We start from the raw sequence: 23,867 nt of genomic DNA, 5'->3' as shown, positions 1-23,867 counted from the left end.
GATGGACGTGCAGTGTGGTCATCAGATTACAAGTACAGCAGTGACCAATGAAGGAAGAAAAAAAAAAGAGGACCCTTCAGAGCATGGACAGACAATAAGACAGGGCGACCCCAACAATCATACAAGGAGAAGAGAGATTGAAGGGCGAGAGGAAGCAAGATGGGCATAGGCAGACTGCAATGAGGTCATTTAAGAAAGGGAATGAGGAGGACGATGACCACTGGTCAGATTAAAAGATGGTGCCTGTAGTACGAGTACAGAAAGGACAAGCAGTCTGGTGACCATGGGCAAAAGTCGTAGGACAACGACACTGCAGGTGAAGAGCCACAGGTCAGAGAGGAATGGCACCAATAAATAAATGAGGGGATGAGTGGCATGGTGACCACGGACGAGAGTCATAGGATATGGACAGATAAAAAGGTGACAATAGGTCAGGAGAAATGTGAAGAAAACTAGAGTAGACACGAAGCAGAATGGTCACAGTCCAGAAGCAAATGTATAGGACAGTGGCCAAATGAGGACAGTACTGTATGGGGTGGCACTGGCCACAGAGAACTGTCACAAAGTGGACAAGATGTAGGACAGAAACAGGAAGAGAAATACACAGCAGAGAATGGGCAGCCTGGAAGGTGAGCACAGGTAAAAATGGACAATCAGTAAAGTGACGACGACAAGCTTGGAGTACAATTAGGACATTCAGAGAGTTAACAGGCAGGACGGTGACCACAAGTGTGGAAGACAAGAGTGTCGTCAGAGTGTGAATAGAAAGGAACGAGGACATTTCCGAGAGGGGATGAGGAAGATGGTGACCACTGGCTAGACAAGAAAATGTCGGGCAGATGGTGTGGTGACGTTAGATCTATAGCATGGGTAGAAGGAAGCTGAACAGAGAGGACAAGTAGCATGGCGACCGCGGGCAGAAGTCAGAGGATAAGGACACTGCAGAGAGCGGGCAGGGTGCCCACCAGCCACATGGAATAGGAAGGACAATTTAGTGAGGAGGTGCTGAGTAGCATGGTGACCACAGGGAGGTGTCACTGGAGAAATACTGGACAAGACAATGTGGTAAGAAGAGCTCAGAAGGGAGGGAAATATGAAGAGCACCAGCATGGACAGGACGCATGACAGCCACATTGTGGGACAGTAAGGGGACGCACCGGCTTTAGTGAAATGTCCACATGTGGACTAGATGTTTGTTGATCAGAGGGGTGGACAGCCTGTGCACTGACGGCAACCTAAATTAGAAGGGGTGGGCGGCTGCGTTGCAAGTTCAGCACGGAGGTCCCTCCTCCAGAGTCAGACGCGTGCCACCACACAAAAGTCACGACAGTCGGCGCCTGACACACAGCGAGTGAAGCGAGCGGCACCACAGACTCCTTTCCGTTTTGAGAGCAGCCCGTCTGGTGGAGGCTTCCTGTACAGCAAAGCAGCACGAGGGATGGCCAGCAGCCTGGGTGAGTAGACCACACTGCCTGCCTCCGTCGGTCAGTCGGACACTTTCTGCTATAAACCGAGTCCACTGCAGACAGAGGGGCTGCCAATGTGGTCACGGTTTCTTTCCCATTGTATGTTGTGTGTGGTCTTCTTAAATCTCAGTAGGATCAACGTGCGATTTTAACAGGGGGCACCCAACCCCAAACGCATCACTGGCTGACCGTCGTCCTATGGTCTGAGACCTCTATGGCGGTGATGGCTGAGCCACAACAACACACGCTTAGCTCAGCAAGTGTTCAGTCCCTATAATGACACGAATATGGTCATCATATAGCACCTTACAACGGCAATGGATGAATTAAGAGCACCGACATCCATCGTGATGATTTCTGCTGCTGCCGTTGCCTTCGGTGTGGCCATGCTCTTGACTTTGTGACTCCCTCCTGTCCTTGAGCTCTGTGTCACTATGTCCCTTGACTTCAGCTCCTACATTATCACTCACATCACTGTTGTCCTCATCGTGGTTTCCTATTCCTCTTCACTCTGGGGGTTGCTATCCCACAGACTGCTGTTCCTGACCTTGACCTGGACCCAGTGCCCGTGCTAGGTTAGTAGTACGCCAACAGACTGTTCGGTAGCTAACCCATGTGGCAGGCGCCATTGTCTGTGCCATAGGTGAGTGTGTCTAATTTGCATTAATGATGCTGCCGGCCCTGCTTGGACTTCAGTGCCACCCTCTCTCCTGACTAGTGTTCCTGTGACTTTGGACCCCCACTGTTTTCCTACTGCCCCTTTGTATCCCCTTGCCCTGGTGCTCCTCCATCCTCACCCCTGAGTTCTGTGCTCGTGTTGCCGTTCCTCCGGTGTCCCCTTTATTGATGTTCCTATTAAGCCTGTCACCTTCTCTCCTAACATTTGCCCATTTTTCTCTTTGACCTTCTGTGCCCTTTTCTAGCTGTTTTTCTTAAGCTCTGCTGGCACACTTGGCTTTCAGGGGGGTTGACTGTTTGGTGACCCCTGTCTGTTTTTTTCCTTATCATTTTACTTTCATGTCCGGCAGTAGCCAGATGAGCCCCAGCTTATCATTTGGCTCATTTCTCGCCTTTCCTTTTCATTTCATTGCCAACCACATCGGCTTGGGGGGTGAGGTGGATGGCCGAGCTGCGCCTCAGCTGTACGCCTCTCTGCTCTCTCGTGGTTTAGCTTAACCCTTTAAATGACGGGTCTGAAATGAGATGGCTGCCGTTATACCAGGGAAAGTGCACCGCAAAGTGGGACAAACTGAAACCGTTCAACCGCAGCTTCACATTTACTGATTTACAACTAAAAAAGAAAAAAAATCACTTAAGGGGAGCACGCGGTGGTGTGGCGGTCCGTGTCTCGGGTTCAAATTCGCCACCTGTACGGAGTCTGCTTGTTCTCCCCGTGTTAGTGTGGGTTTTCCTCCGGGGTTCTCAAAAACATACAACTCTCAATTGATATGTGCGTGCAGAGTCATTCAGACACCTTTTGCTGGGCACTGGCGACAGTGGCAAGGTGGCACCTTCTGGGGCAGGATTTGTCACATTAGGGTATCCTGGGCAGAAATCATTGCCTGCTTGTATTTGTGTGTTTCTAATTTTAGAGGACATTTGACGGTAACTTAGGGGGAGTACAATAGATCCGATGTTGCAGCCCCCCCAATGAGCATATATTTATATTTCCGGATGTTGCAGAAAGATGAAGCACATAAAGAATTGCCAACTGCTAACATGCAATGCCAACTTATCACTATGTGACGGCACATCAAATCAAAATGGTTTTCTTCATTCAAAAAAGTGCCTGTTGCTCGAAGTGAGTGTTCTGCTACCAGTTTGGATGCACGTCACCATTTTCTCTTGTGCTTTACACTTAAATTCTGACCCTCAGCCTGTCCATGTTACACATGGATAACAGAAAGTGCTGGACAAGGAGTTACACATTTCTCTTAAAAGACAGAAAATAAACCTAAAGCATGAAATAATACTAAATCATTTATACTCAAATGTGATGTCAACCCAACCACAAAGGTTTACACGAAAACTTGGTACTTTGTTGGTCCTAGTCAGGCTTGGGCAGCAGATGCCCAGCCATAACGATTTAGAATGGCTGAATCCAAGAGAAAGTGCTCCGCATACACAGAAACACCCAAAGCGCCTGACTGCAGCCTTAACTACATGAGCATAAGTCGCCATCCAGCGCCACATACACACAACTGATAGATAATGACAGGCACGGGGGTGCAGTGGTAGCTCTCGCAGAAAGGACACCAGGGTTAGCGTCACGGGTCCTCCACGTGTCTGTGTTGGTTTCCTCCTCCTTCCCAAAGACATGCAGGATCAATGAATTGGTGACTCTAAACTGGCCCTGCGGTGGACTGGCACCCTGCCTTGTGCCCTGTGCTAGCTGGGATAGACTCCAGCACCCCATTGTGATCCTAGTCTCGATTAAAAGGGGCATGGTATATAACAGAGGGTGCTGTGCCCGTATAGATATCAACTTCTCTCATCTGCCAGGCGTTAGAGACTAGCAGCTGTAATAAGAGTTTCTTTCCTCCACAGGCCATCAAGCTCACAAGTGTTCATTTGGCTGTCCTCGCTCAGTCTGCACCCTACCCCATATCTTCCAATATTCCTATACATAGCCAGTGGTGGGTGGCACAGTGGGTAGTGCTGCTGCCTCACGGTAAGGAGACCAGGGTTCACATCCCGGGTGCTCCTTATGTGGAGTCTGCATGTTCTCCCCGTGTCTAGACATGCAGGTTAGGTGGATTGGGATGTGAGTGTGTCTTACCCTGAGATGGACTGGCACCCTATGCTAGCTGGGAGAGGCTCCAGTCCACCCCTGCCACCCTGATCAGGACTAAACGGGGCAGAAAATGACTGGCTAATGCTAATGTCACTATTTCTGGCAGCACTTTGTACGCAAAAAATGACATTCTTTGTCTTGTTTCTGATTGAAGTGTTTAAAATCACAAAGGGAATTAAGCCAGTGGATCGAGACTGTGATTTTAAAATGAGTTCATCAACAACACGGGGATACAGTTGGAAACTTGGTAAGGGTAAATTTTACACAAACATTAGAGAACACACAGAGAACCACAGACACATGGAGTAAGTGACCAAGTAGTGTGGTAGACAGGAGGACTTGAGGGACTTTTGGGATTGGACTGGCGAGCTTAGTTGGGCTGAATGGCCTGTTCGCGTCTAAATCTTTGTAATGTTCTAATGTTTGTTATTTATCTCAATCGTGTGCATGTCTATCATGTAGCTATACCTGGGGAGTCATATACAATAATCAGATTCCTTGTATGCCAGCATACTTAGCCAATAAATGTGGGTCTGATTCTGATGAGATCTTGTCCCACTTCACACACTTGGGGTCTTGCCTTTGTATAGTCCTTCTCAAAGAATGGCGTGTTTGTTCAGAACCTCCTCAGGTGTAGTCACCCACGCTGTTTTTTATAATAAAGAGCAGGAGGTGGGCACGTGTGCTCACATGAGATCAGTGAGGTCCTAACTGGAGACCTGTGGAGAACTGTCGTCACCTGTTCTGTATATCCCTGCAATGCACTGGGGTGTCCTGCCCAGGATTTGGTTCTTATCTGGAGTGAGAGGCTGCTGGGATACACTCAACTCAAACCAGTTCCCTAAATTTAATTAAGTGGTTCCATGAACGTTAAGATATATAAAATGCGAATGGCCCGAAGTCTTAAGTTTGATCGGTCTGGCTCAGTTTGGATTTATTGAGTGTATTAATTGGGCTGAAGGAACATTCTGGGAGCTTCCAGGATGACTGTCTGCTCACCAACGATCATAAGGAATTAAAAAGAAAAGTGTTTTAGTGGCCCTGTGGTGGTCAACGGGAATGGGAATCTAAAGCCGGGCTCGGTCACTACACCAGGCTGACTCTAAAGGCACAGATCTGTGAAACCGCAGTGCAGCCCTTTCTGTGCTCACGTCCATCGGCGCAATGAAGGCACGTGGAGGTGACATTTGTAAAGCAGCATCATTTTTAGTAAATTCTGTATGTTTTATTTGGAAAGAGAATGAAGTTACATGGTAGCATGGTGAAGTAAAACAATGAGTTTCTGCTTGTATGTATCACACATCTAACAAGACAAAACACACAGCAGGGTATCAGCATTTCCATGCCACCATCAGTGTGCCCAGTTTGTGTCTTCATGCGCCACCCCTCAGTGCGTCAGCTGTGGACGTCTGAACTGAACTGCTTGTGCCAGCCGAGTGCCACCCTGAAACCTGTTTTAAATGGCACACACACAGAAAAGCCGCATGTTTTGCTCATGTCTGGCGGCCCCCTTAATTTTGGGCGGGTGCCCATCATCCACTGTTTAAATTGCTTTTTTTTTCATACAACAGAATGGTACACAGGTTCACACTTGTTTGTGGTGCCTTGCAGCTCTCCCCACCCACCTGCCCGCCTGCCACCCCCTAACCTGTTTTGAATGTCGCTTTTTCCGTAAGATGCATTCTAGTTTCTCTTCCATGGTGACTGAACAAAACAAAAAATGTAGAAGAAAAAAAATAAAATAAATCAAAAAGAATTGTTATTTTTTCAGAAGGACTAGGCCACAAAAACCTCAGCAGGAGATCAGGGACCCATGTTTGTTTGAAAAAAATGCTCAAGGGGAGAATATCGAAAACCACAATGCCAAATGTTCAGAGTTACGCCTTATTGTTACAGACGCACGATCCGAACATTGTCCTTTTAAGGAAGCATTGCTTAATGTGATTAAAAAAAGATATCCATCCCAAATTATTTTATTGTTGAAAAAACATAAAACGCCATAGAAATAAACAAATGAGGGTGCGCCTGGATAGGGTCACACCTGCCAGCGGTGTCATGTGGGCACAACTAAACCAGAGTAACCCACATGGTCCAAAGTCTCAGGCCGTTACCCCAGTGCATCTGGAAAGTATTCACAGCGCATCACATTTTCCACATTTTGTTATGTTACAGCCTTATTCCACAATGGATTAAATTAATTTTTTTCCTCACAATTCTACACACAACACCCCATAATGACGACGTGAAAAAAGTTTACTTGAGGTTTTTGCAAATTTATTAAAAATAAAAAAACTGAGAAATCACATGTACATAAGTATTCACAGCCTTTGCTCAATACTTTGTCGATTCACCTTTGGCAGCAATTCCAGTCTCAAGTCTTTTTGAATATGATGCCACAATCATGGCACACTTATCCTTGGCCAGTTTCACCCATTCCTCTTTGCAGCACCTCTCAAGCTCCATCAGGTTGGATGGGAAGCGTCGGTGCACAGCCATTTTAAGATCTCTCCAGAGATGTTCAATCAGATTCAAGTCTGGGCTCTGGCTGGGCCACTCAAGGACATTCACAGAGTTGTCCTGAAGCCACTCCTTTGATATTCTTGGCTGTGTGCTTAGGGTCGTTGTCCTGCTGAAAGATGTCATCCCAGTCTGAGGATGTCTCTGTACATTGCTGCAGTCATCTTTCCCTTTATCCTGACTAGTCTCCCAGTTCCTGATGCTGAAAAACATCCCCACAGCATGATGCTGCCACCACCATGCTTCACTGTAGGGATGGTATTGGCCTGGTGATGAGCGGTGCCTGGTTTCCTCCAAACGTGACGCCTGGCATTCACACCAAAGAGTTCAATCTTTGTCTCATCAGACCAGAGAATTTTGTTTCTCATGGTCTGAGAGTCCTTCAGGTGCCTTTTGGCAAACTCCAGGCGGACTGCCATGTGCCTTTTACTAAGGAGTGGCTTCCGTCTGGCCACTCTACCATACAGGCCTGATTGGTGGATTGCTGCAGAGATGGTTGTCCTTCTGGAAGGTTCTCCTTCTCCACAGAGGACCTCTGGAGCTCTGACAGAGTGACCATCGGGTTCTTGGTCACCTCCCTGACTAAGGCCCTTCTCCCCCGATCGCTCAGTTTAGATGGCCGGCCAGCTCTAGGAAGAATCCTGGTGGTTTCGAACTTCTTCTACTTACGGATGATGGAGGCCACTGTGCTCATTGGGACCTTCAAAGCAGCAGAAATTTTTCTGTAACCTTCCCCAGATTTGTGCCTCGAGACAATCCTGTCTCGGAGGTCTACAGACAATTCCTTTGACTTCATGCTTGGTTTGTGCTCTGACATGAACTGTCAACTGTGGGACCTTCTATAGACAGGTGTGTGCCTTTCCAAATCATGTCCAATCAACTGAATTTACCACAGGTGGACTCCAATTAAGCTGCAGAAACATCTCAAGGATGATCAGGGGAAACAGGATGCACCTGAGCTCAATTTTGAGCTTCATGGCAAAGGCTGTGAATACTTATGTACATGTGCTTTCTCGTTTTTTTTATTTTTAATAAATTTGCAAAAATCTCAAGGAAACTTTTTTCACGTTGTCATTATGGGGTGTTGTGTGTAGAATTCTGAGGAAAAAAATGAATTTAATTTTGGAATAAGGCTGTAACATAACAAAATGTGGAAAAAGTGATGCGCTGTGAGTACTTTCTGGATGCACTGAAGTTGCTTTTAGCCCCGCTATGTGATATGGCACACCACCTGACAAAATCTCTCGCTGCTTCCTTTTGCAGGAGCCCAGATGTTTCTCCCTGTGGTTCTTCAGCTTCTGATCCTAGTGAAGGTAAGTTCACATTCTACTCACTTAACAGCTCCGATGACAACACCGTCCCCTTTAACTTCTTGCATACACGATTAGAAAGGTCCGCTGAAGTGATGACTTCACAGTCACATCACTCTACGGAGCGACTAATCATAGATCCCAATCGACAAACCAGTAGAGAATCCATCACTCTCATTACAGATTACTAGTAGCAGTGAAGTATCATCTCCATTACGGATCAGTCAGCTTATTACGGTGATCTCCGTTATGATAGATCAGTGGTCACTGTCAAATGACTGAATGCAGACTGCCATTATCTCCGATTATAGATCTCTGCCACTAAACAACTGATTACAAACTACTGACTTTGACTGTGCCTGATTAAAGATCCCTATTGCCACTGTCACATGACTATATAATGTGCCCTCCACAATGTTTGGGACAAAAACATATTCTTCCCTGATTCAATCCTCTGCTCCACAGTTGAAAATTACAAACCAAACAATTCAGACATTGTGATTAAAGTGCACATTGCAGACTTTCAGTTTTGGGGATTTGCGTACATTTTGGTCCCACCATGTAGAAATGACAACACTTTCGCTACAAGGTCCCCATGATGTTTAGGACACAGCAGTGGCAGGTCTATTAAAGCCGTCATATTTAGGACTTTGTCGCATATCCCTGGCATGCAATTCATAGACGTCAGCAGGTGCTCCCTGCCAGGCCTCTAAGGCAGCCATCTTCAGCTCCTGCTTGTTTTGTTGGTTGTCCACTTGTTTTCTCTTCAGCATATGGAAGGCCTGCTCAATTGGATTTAAATCGGGGGGCTGGCTTGGCCATTCAAGAATTGTCCATTTTTACCTTTGCAAAGCTCCAGTGTTGCCTCAGCAGTATGTATGGATCATCATCGTGGTGTAGGATGAAGTGCCGTCCTCTTGAGTTTGGAGACATTTCCTGGAACTCAAACAGATCAGACGTTTCTCTACACCTCAGAATTCAGTGAGCCGCTGCCGTCAGCAGTTCATCATCGATGAAGAGAAGTGTGCCAGGACCTGTGGCAGCCATACATGCCCAAACCATAACAGACCCCAACACCATGTTTAACAGATTAGGTGGTCTGCTTTGGCTCTCGGGCAGTTCATTATGGTGTCCACTCTTCATTCTTGGCATCACTCTGATGAGGTTCATCTTTGTCTCGTCCGTCCACAAGACCTTTCTCCAGAGTTCTGCAGGCTCTTTTAAGTCCTTTTTCACAAGCTGTAATCTGGCCATCCTGTTTGTTTGGCTAACTACTGGTCTGCATCTTGCAGCGTGGCCTCTGTATTTCTGTTCATGAAGTCTTCTGCTGATTGTCGTCCCTGACACGTCCACATCTGCCCCTGATGACTGTTTCTGATCTCACACAGGTGGCTGGGGCTTTTTCTTTACCATAGTGAGGATTTTGCTGCCATCAGCAGTGGTGGTCTTCCTGGGCCTATCAGTCCCTTTGCGATTACTGAGCTCACCTGTGCGTTCTTTCTTCTTCATGATATTTCAGACAGTTGATTTGGGTCATCCTGAAGTCTTACTGATGTCTCTCGTAGTTTAATTCTTGTTTGTCAGCCTCATGATGGCTCCTTTGACTTTCAATGGCACAGCTCTTCTTGTTAAACTGCAGACTCCAAAGAGTAGAAGCCAACTGAGGTATGTTAAGAAGTAACGAAACCCACCTAAGGAATCACAAACTGCTGTGATGGACAAACATTATGGAGCCCTGAAATGGGGGGAGACCATATAGAATAAGTGTCATTTTGTTGTGTCTTACAACATTCTACCTTTAACAAAAAGAGAAATGCTGCAAGGTAGGCTCTTTATTGCACAAGTAGTTTTCTTAACTTAGAGCTTTCTATCAATGCGCATACAAACACATCACGGTTATCAGTATACAAACCCAACAAAAAGATTGATCCGTTAACACAATAGATAACCACACAGCACTGAGGCTACATCAAAAATAAATAATATTGTCAACAAATATTTTAACCATAACAATAGACATGGGTGGCGCAGTGGGTAGCGCTGCTGCCTTGCAGTTAGGAGACCCTTAAGGGTTCGCTTCCCGGGTCCTCCCTGCGTGGAGTTTGCATGTTCTCCCCGTGTCTGCGTGAGTTTCCTCCCACAGTCCAAAGACATGCAGGTTTGGTGCATTGGTGATCCTAAATTGTCCCTGGTGTGTGTTTGGTACCTGGATGTGTGTGTGTGCCCTGCGGTGGGCTGGCGCCCTGCCCAGGGTTTGTTTTCTGCCTTATGGCTGGGATTGGCTCCAGCAGACCCCCGTGACCCTGCAGTTAGGATAATGGATGGATAACAATAGACAAGGAGTTGTTATATATTGTGTTAACAGATCTACTTTTTGTTAGGTATTTATTCTGTAAATCGTGACGTGTGTGTATGCACATTGATAGAAAGCTCCCCCAGGAATCACAGCAAGTTAAGAAAACCACTCGTGCAATAAAGAGCTTACCTTGCAGCGTTTCTGTTATGTTAAAGGCAGAATGCTGTAAGACGCTACACATTTCTACACGGTGTGACTGAACTGTATGCAAATAACTTGAAAGTCTGCAATGTGTACCTTAATCACATCTGAATTGTCTGATTTGTAATTTTAAACTGTGGAACAGAGTGGCAAATCAAGAAGAAATGTCTCTGTTCCAAGCATTATGGAGGGCATTGTGTATACCTGAACTACAGATCTCTGCTGCCACAATAGTACAGCGTCTACCACACAGCTCATTAGAGATCGACAGCGACAATGATTACAGAGGTCCATCACATGGCCCATTATCTTAATGATGCCAGACTACACGGCACCATCCACTAGCTGTTTAGAGACCCCCCGCACCCCCTTACCACTGATTACATTGAGGTCTGTCTGGTGGCTGAATACAATCTGCTGTGACTGATGATTATAAACGCCAGACGACTGATTTCAGACATTTAATTCCAGATTTTAATTGTGCCAATTACAGGCCTCTCTAAGCTTTCATTACAGGGAGATCTCTGTCATATAGCTGAATACAATGCATTGTTATGCTGAATACAGATCGATATTACCACAATCCACCTTAAGAAAAGGATAAGGGTCCGAGTGCCTGTCTGTGTCTCTGTCACTCCAAATGTTGGTGCTTCACAAACATTAAATACGAATCCCATACCAAATCTCACATACTGTAACAGAGATATATGCATCGTGCTATGTGCACTGCAAACGTTAACATGGATGTCTCCGTTGATTACTTAGATTTCAACCTGTTTTACGTGGGTAGCACAGCTAATATTACAGAATCCACCATCAAAGCTCTTTACAGGTCTCTGCAACCAGTCAGTACAATACATGAATACAGAACACCATCGGCTAGCTTAGCACAGGTTTTGATTTAACCCCACATTCATTTACTGAGCTCCTGTAAAAACACAAAGTTCTCATTCGGAACAAAAAAAGCACTAAATATATCTTTTAGATCTATCTACTATCTATCTGTTATATAGTGCCTTTCCTATTGATATTGTAACCACAGTGCCACATTCCATTATGGCCTCCTGGATGGGCAAGAAATCATCTTCCATCCCAACCAAAATGCCTTCCCTTCCTCTTTGGCACTTACCCTATCTATCTATCTATCTATTATATAGTGCATTTCATATCTATCTATCTATCTATCTATCTATCTATCTATCTATCTATCTATCTATCTATCTATCTATCTATCTATCTATCATATAGTGCCTTTCCTATATATCTATTATATAGTGCCTTTCCTATCTATATATCTATCTATATATCTATTATATAGTGCCTTTCATATGCTATCTATCTATCTATCTATCTATTATATAGTGCCTTTCATATGCTATCTATCTATCTATCGATTATATAGTGCCTTTCCTATCTATCTATCTATCTATTATATAGTGCCTTTCATATGCTATCTATCTATTATATAGTGCCTTTCCTATCTATCTATCTATTATATAGTGCCTTTCATATCTATCTATCTATGTATCTATTATATAGTGCCTTTCCTATCTATCTATCTATCTATCTATCTATCTATCTATCTATCTATTATATAGTGCCTTTCATATCTATCTATCTATCTATCTATCTATCTATCTATCTATCTATCTATCTATCTATCTGTCTGCCTTGTTTCCCTTACTCAGCTGTTAATAACATGGTGCCCGCTTTATCACTTAAGGGCTGTGAGGAGCCAGAGCCTACACCAGAAGCATGCGACACAATGTAGAAAACAGCCCTGGATGGAGAGCCATCCCACTAAAGTAGCTAGTGATATGTAGCTGACACTGCATCTCTATGAATGGTGACTTTGTACATTGCCTTGGAAGACTGCTAAGACCTCTGCACTTTTTCTTTCACATTTACAAGCTTCCTAGCCTGTAGTTTTCATGCATTCGTTTGGGAATTTTTTTTTTTGTGAGTCACACATTCTTCTTCCCCGGGTAAGTCCCAAAAATACCCAAAATTTAGAAACTGAAATGCCATCTTTTTAAACATACAACCCCTGGGATGCATCTGTGTTGCTCAAACAACAACTTTGCACTATTTGCTCATGCCTCCCACTTTTTAAAACTGTTCTAGCTGAGCCAAGTAAATTAAGGGAAAGGTGATGGGTGGTGACTTTGAGATTTCATCAGAGAATTTTCCAGGACTGAGGCCATGTCTTGGGCTGCCCTTTTATTTCCTTCACTGCACAAGTATGGTCCTGCCAATGTGCACTGCGTATTTGTCTGGCCGAAACACAAACCTCTAACTCAAGGTGAATTTCTCTGTGCTGTGCCCCATTATTTGTTCCGTTAGGCATGACAAGATAACTGTGGAAAAGCACCACGAAACACGAGGGCACCTCCAACATACTTAATATTGGAGAGGATGTGCAGTGTTTGGTGTGCACCGCACATCCTCCTAGGCGTACAGAACAAGGTGAGTCTCAGTATTCTCACCCGCAGCACAGAACGTGGTGATATTTTGAGGATTTTTTTTTTCTATTGGCTAAGACCTATCCTTTATCATTCTATCATTAAGACACCTCCTATGGAAAGCTCTTGTCAACTGTAGCCATGATATATGAAACCCACTCTTCTCACAGGTGGTCAGTAAGGTGTCTACTTATGGTTTTGAAGGCCTTTGAGGGCCTATTTTTTGTTTCCTTCTAAAATGTAACAGATGTTTGGTAATCTGACACTCACACTCCATTCCCCTTCCGCGCACTCTCTGGTGAACGGTGCGGGTCTACCAGATTTCATAACAATATCTAACTGCAAGTTGTGATACCCATGAACTTAAGAGTCAATTATACAAATCTGATGAAAATGTTTTTGTAGGGCAGCTATGGAATGGTGCTGACTGTCGTCCTTAAATTTCATTTGTGTGAACTTCACTCGATCAGATTCCACACGACTGACATTGTAATGGCAAGACACGTACTCAGACTTGCTCCATTTTGAAACTCTTTCCCATAGAGTAGCACCTTACGGAGACGGGGTTTGGATTTTGACTTCATTTATAGACCACTGCATCACAATATCATCCTTCCTAATTTATATGACAGCTCCAAAATGCTGGGGGTGATCACCGTGTCCATCTGCACTACAGGACTGATTATTGATGCCCATCACACTTAATTACCAGCCTCGCTCTTCACTCTGTTAGTCTGCAGTGCTCAGTGTGTGTTGCCTTCTGAAAGATTAATTTCCAAAACTGTCACAAGTAGACTAGCCTACTAAGACAGAAGCTTCCTACATGACCAATTCAGATTTAAAAAAAAAAAACATTGTTTATCCTTAAAGAAGGGAATTTACAGCGTGCTTCAGGTCATGCTTGCAAGGATTTGTTCAGTGGTATCATGTGAAAGTATCAGGTAGTGGCGGAAATGGGCAGGTGCATCTTTCCTAATGTGCAAAGCTCTTGACAAACCACACTCACTGAAGCCTTTTATCTGATTCTTGTAAATGTGAACCATACATTGTTATTCAAGCTTTTGATGTGCTTCTTTGAATCACAAAATTAGAGCAGAAATCACAAGATGGGGGGTTGTCAGTGACTTTGACTGAGCAAGTGAGAAATGGAGCAGGTGTTCAAAATATGGCACAGAATAATAGACGTACCGAATGATAGATGGTTACAGATCATCAGTGTTAGATCAAAGGCAGATAGAACATTAAAACAATCTGGACAAGAACAGGCCATTCAGCCCAACAGAGCTCACCAGTCCTATCCACGTAATTCTTCCAAAATAACATCAAGTTGAGTTTTGAAAGTCCCTAAAGTCCTCCGATCTACCAAACTACTCTCTGTGTGAAGAAAATCTTCCTAATGTTTGTTTGAAATATACCCTTAACAAGTTTCCACCTGTGTCACTGTATTCATGAACTCATCTCAACGTCACTGTCTCGATCTACTGGACTAATTCTCTTCATAATTTTAAACACTTCAGTCAGGTCTCCTCTTAATCTCCTTCTACTTAACTTGTAAAGGCTCAGCTCTTGTAATCTTTCCTCATAACTCATCTCCTGCAGTCCTGGACTCGGCTCAGTCGCTCCTCTCTAGACCTTTTCCAGTGATGCTATTTCCTTTATGTAGCCTGGAGACGCAAACTGCACCCGGTACTCCAGATGAGGCCTCACCAGTGTGTTATAAAGCTTGAGGAGACCCTCCTTGGACTTGAACTCCACACATCAAGGCGCTATATAACCTGACATTCTGTTAGCCTTCTTAATGGCTTCTGAACACTGTCCGGCAGTTGAATGATACATGATCTCTCCTCTCCAGGGTGTCTGAACCACAGTGGCCATTCAGTATACCTGTAAGGTTTCTGCACTCTCCCCGAAGTGAGAGACACACACACAATCCAAACAATTCAACTGACCTGATGCACAGCAGGGAACTCCTGGTCTTCTTAGTTCCTCTTACTTTAAAAGACGTGATGCGTAACAAGGAATTCTTCCTCTTTTGGCCCTTTATAGACCCGTCTTGTTCTCCGAGGCTTGTTTCCTTGGAGTCCTATAAACAGTTTAAAAAACATGAATAAATAGGCAGCCCATTTCATTACTGTACATGTACATCATTCAGTATCTTATATATGGTGAGTGCTTTTCAATGTCCACATCCTCACACAGAATGGAGGTACATACGTCCCCTTAAATAGTGCAAAAGGCCGAAGAAAAACTGGAAACATTACAAACTACAGTATGGGCTAACCCTAACCCTAGTGAACCCGTGCACGCCAGTATTGCTGGCATCCCCTACCCTAACCCTAACCCTAACCCTAACTCCACCAATAAAGCGGACAGTCAAATGTAACATATGAGTGTCACACAAGCCTGAGATGTTGAAACTGAGAAACATCTTATCATTTACCAGCTACGTATACTGTATGTTAACAACGGTTAATAAGACCAAAGAAAATCACATCCCTTCTGGTGATCAATGGAGAATTTCAGGGGACAAACACAGAAAACCCACCAAGAGTTTTTAAATAACTTTTCTGAGAGCAAAGTCTAAAAGCAGAGTCCAGAGTGAGATCTGCCTTCTTGGCTCTGGGGTGTCTGATAAGGGTCACACTTCGGTTACATCAGGATTTACCCAACATCGCCTAACACTTGGCTACCAAATGCAGAGAAGCAGTGGCATCCTTTGTGGGCCCATAGTGATCATTAACTCCTTCAGGGCAGATGTTGACTTTTGTCAAAAGGAGTTGACGATGGTAATCAACTGTAACAAAACCAATCGTTATGTTGGACTCTCGTTGGAAAGTTTTATATTCATTGGTTTTACCGAGATTCCCTGCGCTCACGTGAGTAGCAAGGCGCACACAACGGCAAAAATGGCACTGACATCTGGCGAGAGATGAAAGCGAATGTGAAAAGCAAATTACTCTGTGGACAATGTCTCGCCTATCATCTCTGAACTGGTCTATGACTTGTCGGACTCAGATTTTGATACAAGTGATCGAAAACGAATGCGAGGCTCCAGCTTCAGCTGATCGGTCCCCAACTAGTCGTGGTACTGACAATGTTTGCCAGGGAGGACTGCCACTTAAAAATCAGACGGTAATGCACTGCGACCGTGACTGCCGCTACTGCTGTCCCAGCCACGTGAAGATAGCCTGGCAGCAAGCCTGCCGTTCATTCTTGGAAACTGGCAGCCACAGCATGCAGCAACAGATGTTTTATGTTGATTTCTGTTTGAAAGCATCATTTTTTGGAAAAAATATTCAGCCCTCAATGAGTTAAGAGCGATTCAGTACAGAGAGAGCATGCTGTACCATTGGATGGAAGAAGTGTGCATAACAAGTGAGAAAGACTAACAGAAGGAGAGACGGACGGCTCTGTGCTGGGATCTGGAAATTCGCTGTGGCTCCCAAACATTCATCAGCCACTGATATTCTTGTGTTTAGTCAGGCAGTGGAGTATAATGGCTAAGGTTTTAGACGTGAAAGCACAAGGGTGCTAGTTTGGGAACTCCTATAATTGGCCGTCATCTCCCCTGCTGGTGTGCCACATGTATTTAAAAAAAAAAAGCGTACAGAGACCTTGTTTGGTAAGTTGCCTTGGATAAAGGTGTCGGCCAAATCTGCAATCCTTTTTTTTTTTAACATTGTTTTCATCTGCACTTATAAAAGGGTTCACCTCCTAGTATTCGGAAACTTACATAAAATAAAAAAGCCGCTCAACTCAATTCAGGACCGTGGGGAACGTTTTTAAATCTGTCAACAGCTAAACGCCGCCGGCCATCATCCTGTTCTCACATTGCAACGATTGATTGCATGGCTGATGGATGCAGGAAATGAATTGCTGTTGATTGGACATTAATTGTCAGATGATTACACCACCAACATGACACAGCAGATTCAGATATGGACCACGAGGTTACCTTTTCAAATTCTGACGCCTCAGGACACCCAGGCAAGTCACGTAAGTTAAAATAGCTACAGTATGTCAGAAGGTGATCTACACTTGGTCACGTATACGATGAAGTGTAACATGGATAATATATGGTAGGCAAACAGTCTCATAGATTCGTGTCAACTTACTAACTCTTCCTGCATTTCCACTCCAAAGCTAGAGGTTCAGCTGACCGCTTTGTGTGTTCCAAGCGGCCTCTCTCTAGTTTAACACTTTGTTCTAAAATTAAATGTGTGCCCATCTTTGTCTTGCAGGTTTGTGGGTCAGAAGACACATGGACTACTTTCGATTACGAAGACGAGCAGAACACCAGCTCCAGCACTATCGACTACAGCCAGTATGCGCTCGAGTGCCAAAAAGGTGACGTCCGCAGTTTCAGGGCTTGGTTTTTACCCATTATCTACACCATCATCTGCCTCGTGGGGTTTATAGGAAACATGATGGTGATTCTTACTTACATCTACTTCAACAGGCTAAAGACCATGACGGACATTTATTTGCTGAACTTGGCTATTGCTGACATCCTCTTTGTCCTCACCCTTCCCTTCTGGGCTTCCAGCTACATCATCGGCTGGGTCTTCGGCTCAGGGTCCTGCAAAATGGTCTTTTGTATTTACAAGCTGAGCTTCTTTAGTGGGATGCTGTTGCTCATGTGCATTAGTGTGGATCGTTATTATGCCATTGCCCATGCAACCTCAGCCCACGGGCGCCGCTCTAAGGTTATCTATTACAGCAAAGTGTCCAGCATTTGCCTGTGGATCATGGCTTTCCTGTTTGCCATGCCTGACCTTGTGCACAGTGGTGTTCAGCAAAGAAACAATGTGAACATCTGCATGCATACATCAGAAAATCTTGTCAACCTTAAGGTATGGCTTCACGTAGGCCAGATAACAGTGGGCTTCATGCTCCCCTTACTGGTGATGTGCTTCTGCTACTTTGTAATTATTCAGACACTGCTTCAGGCCCGCAACTTTGAGAAAAACAAGGCCATCAAAGTCATCTTTGCCGTGGTCCTGATATTTCTTGCTTTTCAGCTGCCGTACAATGGAGTCATGCTAATGAGAACCATCTCCATGTCCTACAAGAACAACACAAACTGTGAGTACGAAAAGAAGATGGACATTGCCGAAGATATCACCAAAAGTCTCGCCTTCTTGCGCTGCTGCCTGAACCCGATCCTGTACGCGTTCATTGGCGTGAAGTTTCGCAATGACCTAGTGCGGCTCCTAAAGGAAATCGGCTGTATCAGCCAGCAGCAGCTGTTCCGCTACACATCCTGCAAGCAGAAGAGGTCCTCGCTAGCCATGGATACGGACACAACCACCACGTTTGCTGTCTGAGAGTATGGCCCATTTTGTCCTATTGCCAAGTGCCAAACTTGACAGCCAAGAAAGGAACAGCTGCAAATTTGACTTCCATTAACAGCAGAAAAGAGGATTTTGAAATTGAACTCACACCTTTATAAATATTTATGTATCCTGCTTACTCTCTGATGGTTAGTCATACACGAATGACTTTGCATTCGCTAAGACCACCTTTATGTTACAAGAGGAGCTCATTTACACCATGTGAAGACTTGGTTGGCATGGGGAGTTCGGGCTGTTCAGCAGAGACAGTGATGTGTTGCATGTTTTGCATGAAGAGGAAAACAAACTGCAGTACACTCGTGGCCTTAAACGACAGTACAGTATATGTAATATCCCCCTTCTGGCGGTCACTCTAACGAGAATGATGTCCATCGAGGCTAAGTGCTCAAAGCCTGTCAGGTATTGTGGCCATGGTGTACAGATATAGTACTCTTAGTTAAGCAACAGTGCCACCTTGTGGCCTCCTGTATATACTCGGAAAAAATAAAGTTTATGAATGTGCAAATATTGATTTGAACTAAGGTTTGTTATAAATAACCACCTGGAAAGTGAAATGAATAATGAAAGTATACTTAAATATAGATGATGTTGAAGCATTGATTGCACTGATAATAAAAATACAACATGCCGATTGTTTAATTCACCCTGTTAAGTGTACGAAGCTGCTTATTTGATTTCCTTATGCCGTGGATGTATCGTTTGTAATTGTTATAGAAACTCATTTTAGGCTCATTATTATTCATCATTAATTCTGAAAATTACCAGCCGAGCCTTTTCATATTCCTTTCTATGAATGTGCAAAGTAATGTGAGATTATAAAGCTATTTTTTTTAACTACTCTTATTTCAACTAATAAATACCTTAATATGATTTCTTTTTCCATGTTGTGTCTGTTAACTTTTCACACAGCCCAAAATTTTACAACAATGAACCTGTCACAATAAACCACTAATCTTGAAAGGTAAGAGCCTAGACAGAAGTTGAACACAACAAAAGAGAAATAGACAAGGGATGCCAGGCCATTGCAGGATATGTTCATGGAGTGCTATTGAATGTTCTAGGAAGTAAAGAGGAACAAAAGGAAACCAACAAGAACAAAGGGAAAACACGCAAATGGCACTTAGTCAGCCAGCAGGTTAGGAACCGAATACGGACAACGGTAAACCAGTGTGGCACCATACCTCTTATATTATGCAAGTGACCAAAAAAGCAGATAAGCACAGTGAAAATATATTCTCAGGTGGCGACCTTTGAGATGCAAACGTGGCCACAAAAAGAATGCGAGTAGTGCTAAGATAGCCTTCCTCTAAAATAAGGAGCTGCTCATACACTTCAGCAACCACTGGCAAACCTCAGGCATAGGAATGCCAGAAAACATTTTTTAAAAGCCTGTCCAGTTTTGGAATAATTTTCTTTGAACAAAGGAAACTAAGCTCAATATATACCAGAATGATGGAAAGAGAAGAGTATGGAGAAGAGAAGAAATGACTCAAGATTTGTAGCATACTACACCATTAGTGAAACATGGTGGAGGTCGTGTTATGGCCTGATCATGCATGGCTGCCAATGGACGTCAGTCACTGGTGCTTATTGATGATATGACAGCTGGCAGAAGTAGCAGGATGAATTCCGAAGTGTACAGGGCTATACTGTCTGCTCGGATTCAGCCAAATGTTGCAAAACTGATAGGACGACGCTTCACAGTACAGATGGACATTGAGCCAAAACATAGCAAACTAAGTGCTTTTCAAAGCAAATAAGTGGAATATTCTTCAGTGGCCAAGTCAATCAACTGACCTCAACTCAACTGGACATGCAGTTCACTTGCATGATGGCAGAAAGTCCAACGAACAAACAGCACCTGAACACGGCTGCAGTAAAGGCCTGGCAAAGCAACAGTAGGGTGGAAACCCCACACTTGGAGAAGGCCAGGGGTTGAGACTTCAGGCAGTCATTGACTGTAAAGGATTTTCAAACATCCATCCATCCATCCATTAACCAACCCGCTATATTCTAGCTACAGGGTCACAGGGGTCTGCTGGAGCCAATCTCAGCCAACACTGGGCTCAAGGCAGGAAACAAACCCCAGGCAGGGTGCCAGCCCACGGCAGGGCACGCACACACACACCAAGCGCACACTAGGGACAATTTTAGGATCGCCAACACACCCAACCTGCATGTCTTTGGATTGTTAGAGGAAACTGGAGCACCCGGAGAAAACCCATGCAAATTCCATGCAGGGAGGACCTGGGAAGTGAACCCAGGTCTCCTAACTGTGAGGCAGCAGCGCTACCCACTGCACCACCCCAAATATTGAAAATGATCATTATATTTATGATTATGTAGGTTTGTACAAGTACTTCTGAGCCCCTGAAAATAGAGGGACATACAAATGTATGTCTTTTGTAAACAGCTCATGCACTGCCCAATAATTACAGAGCTGTCTGTATCTTGGTTGCAGTCAAGGCCCACCAACGCCATTAATCCTAAGACATCTGAGGAAATCCCAGATGCCATCATCTATGCTCACTAACTTCTACAAGTGCACAGTGGAGTTCACCATCACTGGCTGTATAACATCCGGGTATCTCAGTTGACTGGCTCACTGTAGAGGTGACAAAGCTGGCTCAGAATACTACAGGCCCACCAAGCCCTTCTGCTCAGGCCATACAACATACAAGGCGTGCTGTCTTATAAAGACGAGCTGTGTTATTAAAGATGGCAGGTATCCTCCTCTGTTTGGGCCCACAAGCCCTTGCACCCCTACCTTCAAGAATTAAGGGGCAGTTTTTCTTGCCAAGTCATAAGATTATTCAATGGTCTCATGATAATAACTACTACGTGATTGTTACACATACATACTGCACATATAGGGTGGCATAGTGGTAGCACAGCTGACAGACAACAAGGAATTTGGGGTCTGAGTGCCAAGTGCTCCCTGTGTCTATGTAGGTTTCCACCCAAAAGCATGCAGGTTAGGCGGACTGATGATGCCCGTAATATGTGTGTGTTCATCTGGCGATGGCCTGTTGCCCTGGCCATGGATTATTCCTGCAGCTTGCTGGGATAGGCTATAGTTGGCTCTGCAAAACAAAAACATATATGGGGAAAAACATGGGTCACCACACCAAAAAGTTGAGAAACACTGACCTATGGCACGCCTGGAGATGCGACCCTCCGTCTGTTTTGCAGGGTTGCAATAACATCCCACAAATGCAGAATCAACAGCTCATTGGCTCCATGGACCAGGGGTGTCAAAAGGTGATGGCTGCAAATGGCGGTCTCACAAGATTCTGAAGGACTGCAAGACAACGGTTAACCTTCACAGCTGTTCTTATTTTCTTGTTGTACCGTTTTTGTTTCTTTTGTTCATCAGTAGGATGCTGTATCCACTGTCGTCTTCTTCTTTTTTTTTACCTGTTGTTGGTATTGTACTACTGTTACTAGTCTGTAGGGAACATGCAAGTAAAAATGTAATTATATTACAGACACACTGCAAACAAAAACTGCATTTGAACTGTTAGGTTGTTAGATCGCCTTGAAGGCACACTAGACTCGGACAAAGTAAGACCAAAACCAAACAACTCTTGGGAGACAAATGTTCACATTAACGTGTTCTATAAAAAATAAGCCAGCTCACTTGCACACCACGCTCTGGCAGTTTGTGTCAAAGCACGTTAAGCACATCCATGAACAACACAATAAAGCACAGGGCTTGTCTGAGGGGAGACATTTTGAGTAGAGCCGATACATTCATGTTCATCTGATATTTGATGAGGTAAGGCAAATTTCACGCCACCTAAATAAAAGGGAACACGACCACAGTTTTTACAAAAGTGAAACTGAGAACAACTCAACAGTAACATACAGAAAAGTGATTGAAAAACAAACAAAAAAATCACTAATAAAATTAATCTTATGTCTCCCCCCAGTTAACCACTAGAAAAAAGAATTGCGGATTTAAAGACCTGAAACTATTTTAGCAGACTGCCTAAGACTTCTGGACTGTCAGAAAACTGAGAAAATATTAAACTCATTTACTCTGCTTCATAACTTATTAGATTGGAGGCAATGGTTGGGTCTCCGTACAGTGAGCATTACTAACGTTACAGTGCAGGTGTGGCTTACGTAACATTAGGTCTAAGGATGTAGGTTGATTATTAATAATTACTAACATCAGACTGGAGGCGTGGGTCCTCCTTTGAGTTTTGGGCATCCAGACACAATGTGACACATTTTTTGTAAGAAATGTTACCTGAAAAATGTTCACCTTGGCTTAAAAACGTGATGTGAGAATTGACTGATTTTTGTGGAATGGCAAAAATATTCTATGGACAGGTACTGGTGCGCAGACTGGAAACACTGGTCTAAGCCATCCTTCACAGCTGAAAGTCTTTCAGATTGCCCCGTCACACTATCAAATTACTAGAATAGCATGTGAGCTACTTCTCTCAGCCTAAATTCAGATTTTGCTTTTTCTGTTACAGGGGAGAAAGAAGCTTGAGTTTATCCCAGCAACACTGTGTCAGTGGAAAGGGCCATCAATGTATGGAGTCACAGTCCACCATGGGGCATAAGTCTACACCAGGCTAAACTGGGTCAATTCTGCTTCAGCAATTAAGCTAGGAAGTAGATGGAGATCCGGGTAGCCAGACAAAGCCCAAGCAAACAAGGGTGCAACACACAAAATGAATGCAGAGGTTGAGGTTGGGCAAGAATTAACCATTTAAATGTACTTATTTGGCTGATGTCTTTATCCAGGATATCTTACAACATTTTTAAGATACAATTAGTTACATTTCTTTTGGTTTTCCAGTCGGAGCACAGGCAGGTCAAGTGACTTGCTTGTGGTCACACAGTGTCAGTAGCGGGATTTGAACAAACAACCACAGGGTCTGAAGTCCAAAGCCTTAACAACTACATCACCCTGTCTGCCTAACCCAGGGGTGGTGAACTCCAGGCCTCGAGTGCCGCAGTGGCTGCAGGCTTTCATTCTTACCATCTTCTTAATTAGTGACCAGTTTTTGCTGCTGCTTACTTCTTTTAGTTAACTCGACTCAGGTCCTATGGTTGTTTCTTTTTCTTTAATTAGCAGCCAAACACTAATGAGACACAAAATAAGCCACCACATGACCAGCTACCCTGTGCCCATCACACAATATCTGAAATTAAAGAGAGGTGATGGATGGTCTTGGTAAGGTTGATCTCTCAGGTCACCAAGACATTTTGACATTGGTGCTTTTAGAAAGAACAGAAAAACAACAGTTTTGAAATGTGTGCTGTGACAGAACGAGAGCAGCAACAAGCCATGGAATTAAATAACGGGTTTAACAAACAGCAAGAATTGGCTTCTCATTAAGAAACTGGTTGGAGTTTGAAGCCCCAGTTCAGCTGGTCATCTGTCGGCTCGGTTCTGCTTGGCTGTCATTTACTGAAGAAAGGAATCAATCAATTCAGAGGACTGAAC

The 23,867-nt window shown here is 44.1% G+C and overlaps 1 protein-coding gene across 1 annotated transcript; it reads left to right on the top strand.

The window, feature by feature from the left end:
- The first annotated feature begins 1,232 nt into the window (after positions 1-1,232).
- ccr7 (chemokine (C-C motif) receptor 7) lies at positions 1,233-19,270 on the top strand. Its single transcript, XM_039740121.1, has 3 exons — positions 1,233-1,454; positions 8,041-8,090; positions 17,288-19,270. Exons 1-3 carry the CDS (start codon positions 1,439-1,441, stop codon positions 18,371-18,373), a joined length of 1,152 nt encoding a protein of 383 aa, XP_039596055.1. The 5' UTR covers positions 1,233-1,438; the 3' UTR covers positions 18,374-19,270.
- The last annotated feature ends 4,597 nt before the right edge of the window (positions 19,271-23,867 follow it).

The sequence above is a fragment of the Polypterus senegalus genome, chromosome 17 (assembly GCF_016835505.1).
Source record: "Polypterus senegalus isolate Bchr_013 chromosome 17, ASM1683550v1, whole genome shotgun sequence".
In the NCBI taxonomy this organism is placed as follows: domain Eukaryota; kingdom Metazoa; phylum Chordata; class Cladistia; order Polypteriformes; family Polypteridae; genus Polypterus; species Polypterus senegalus.
This window is presented reverse-complemented; position numbering and strand designations above follow the sequence as displayed.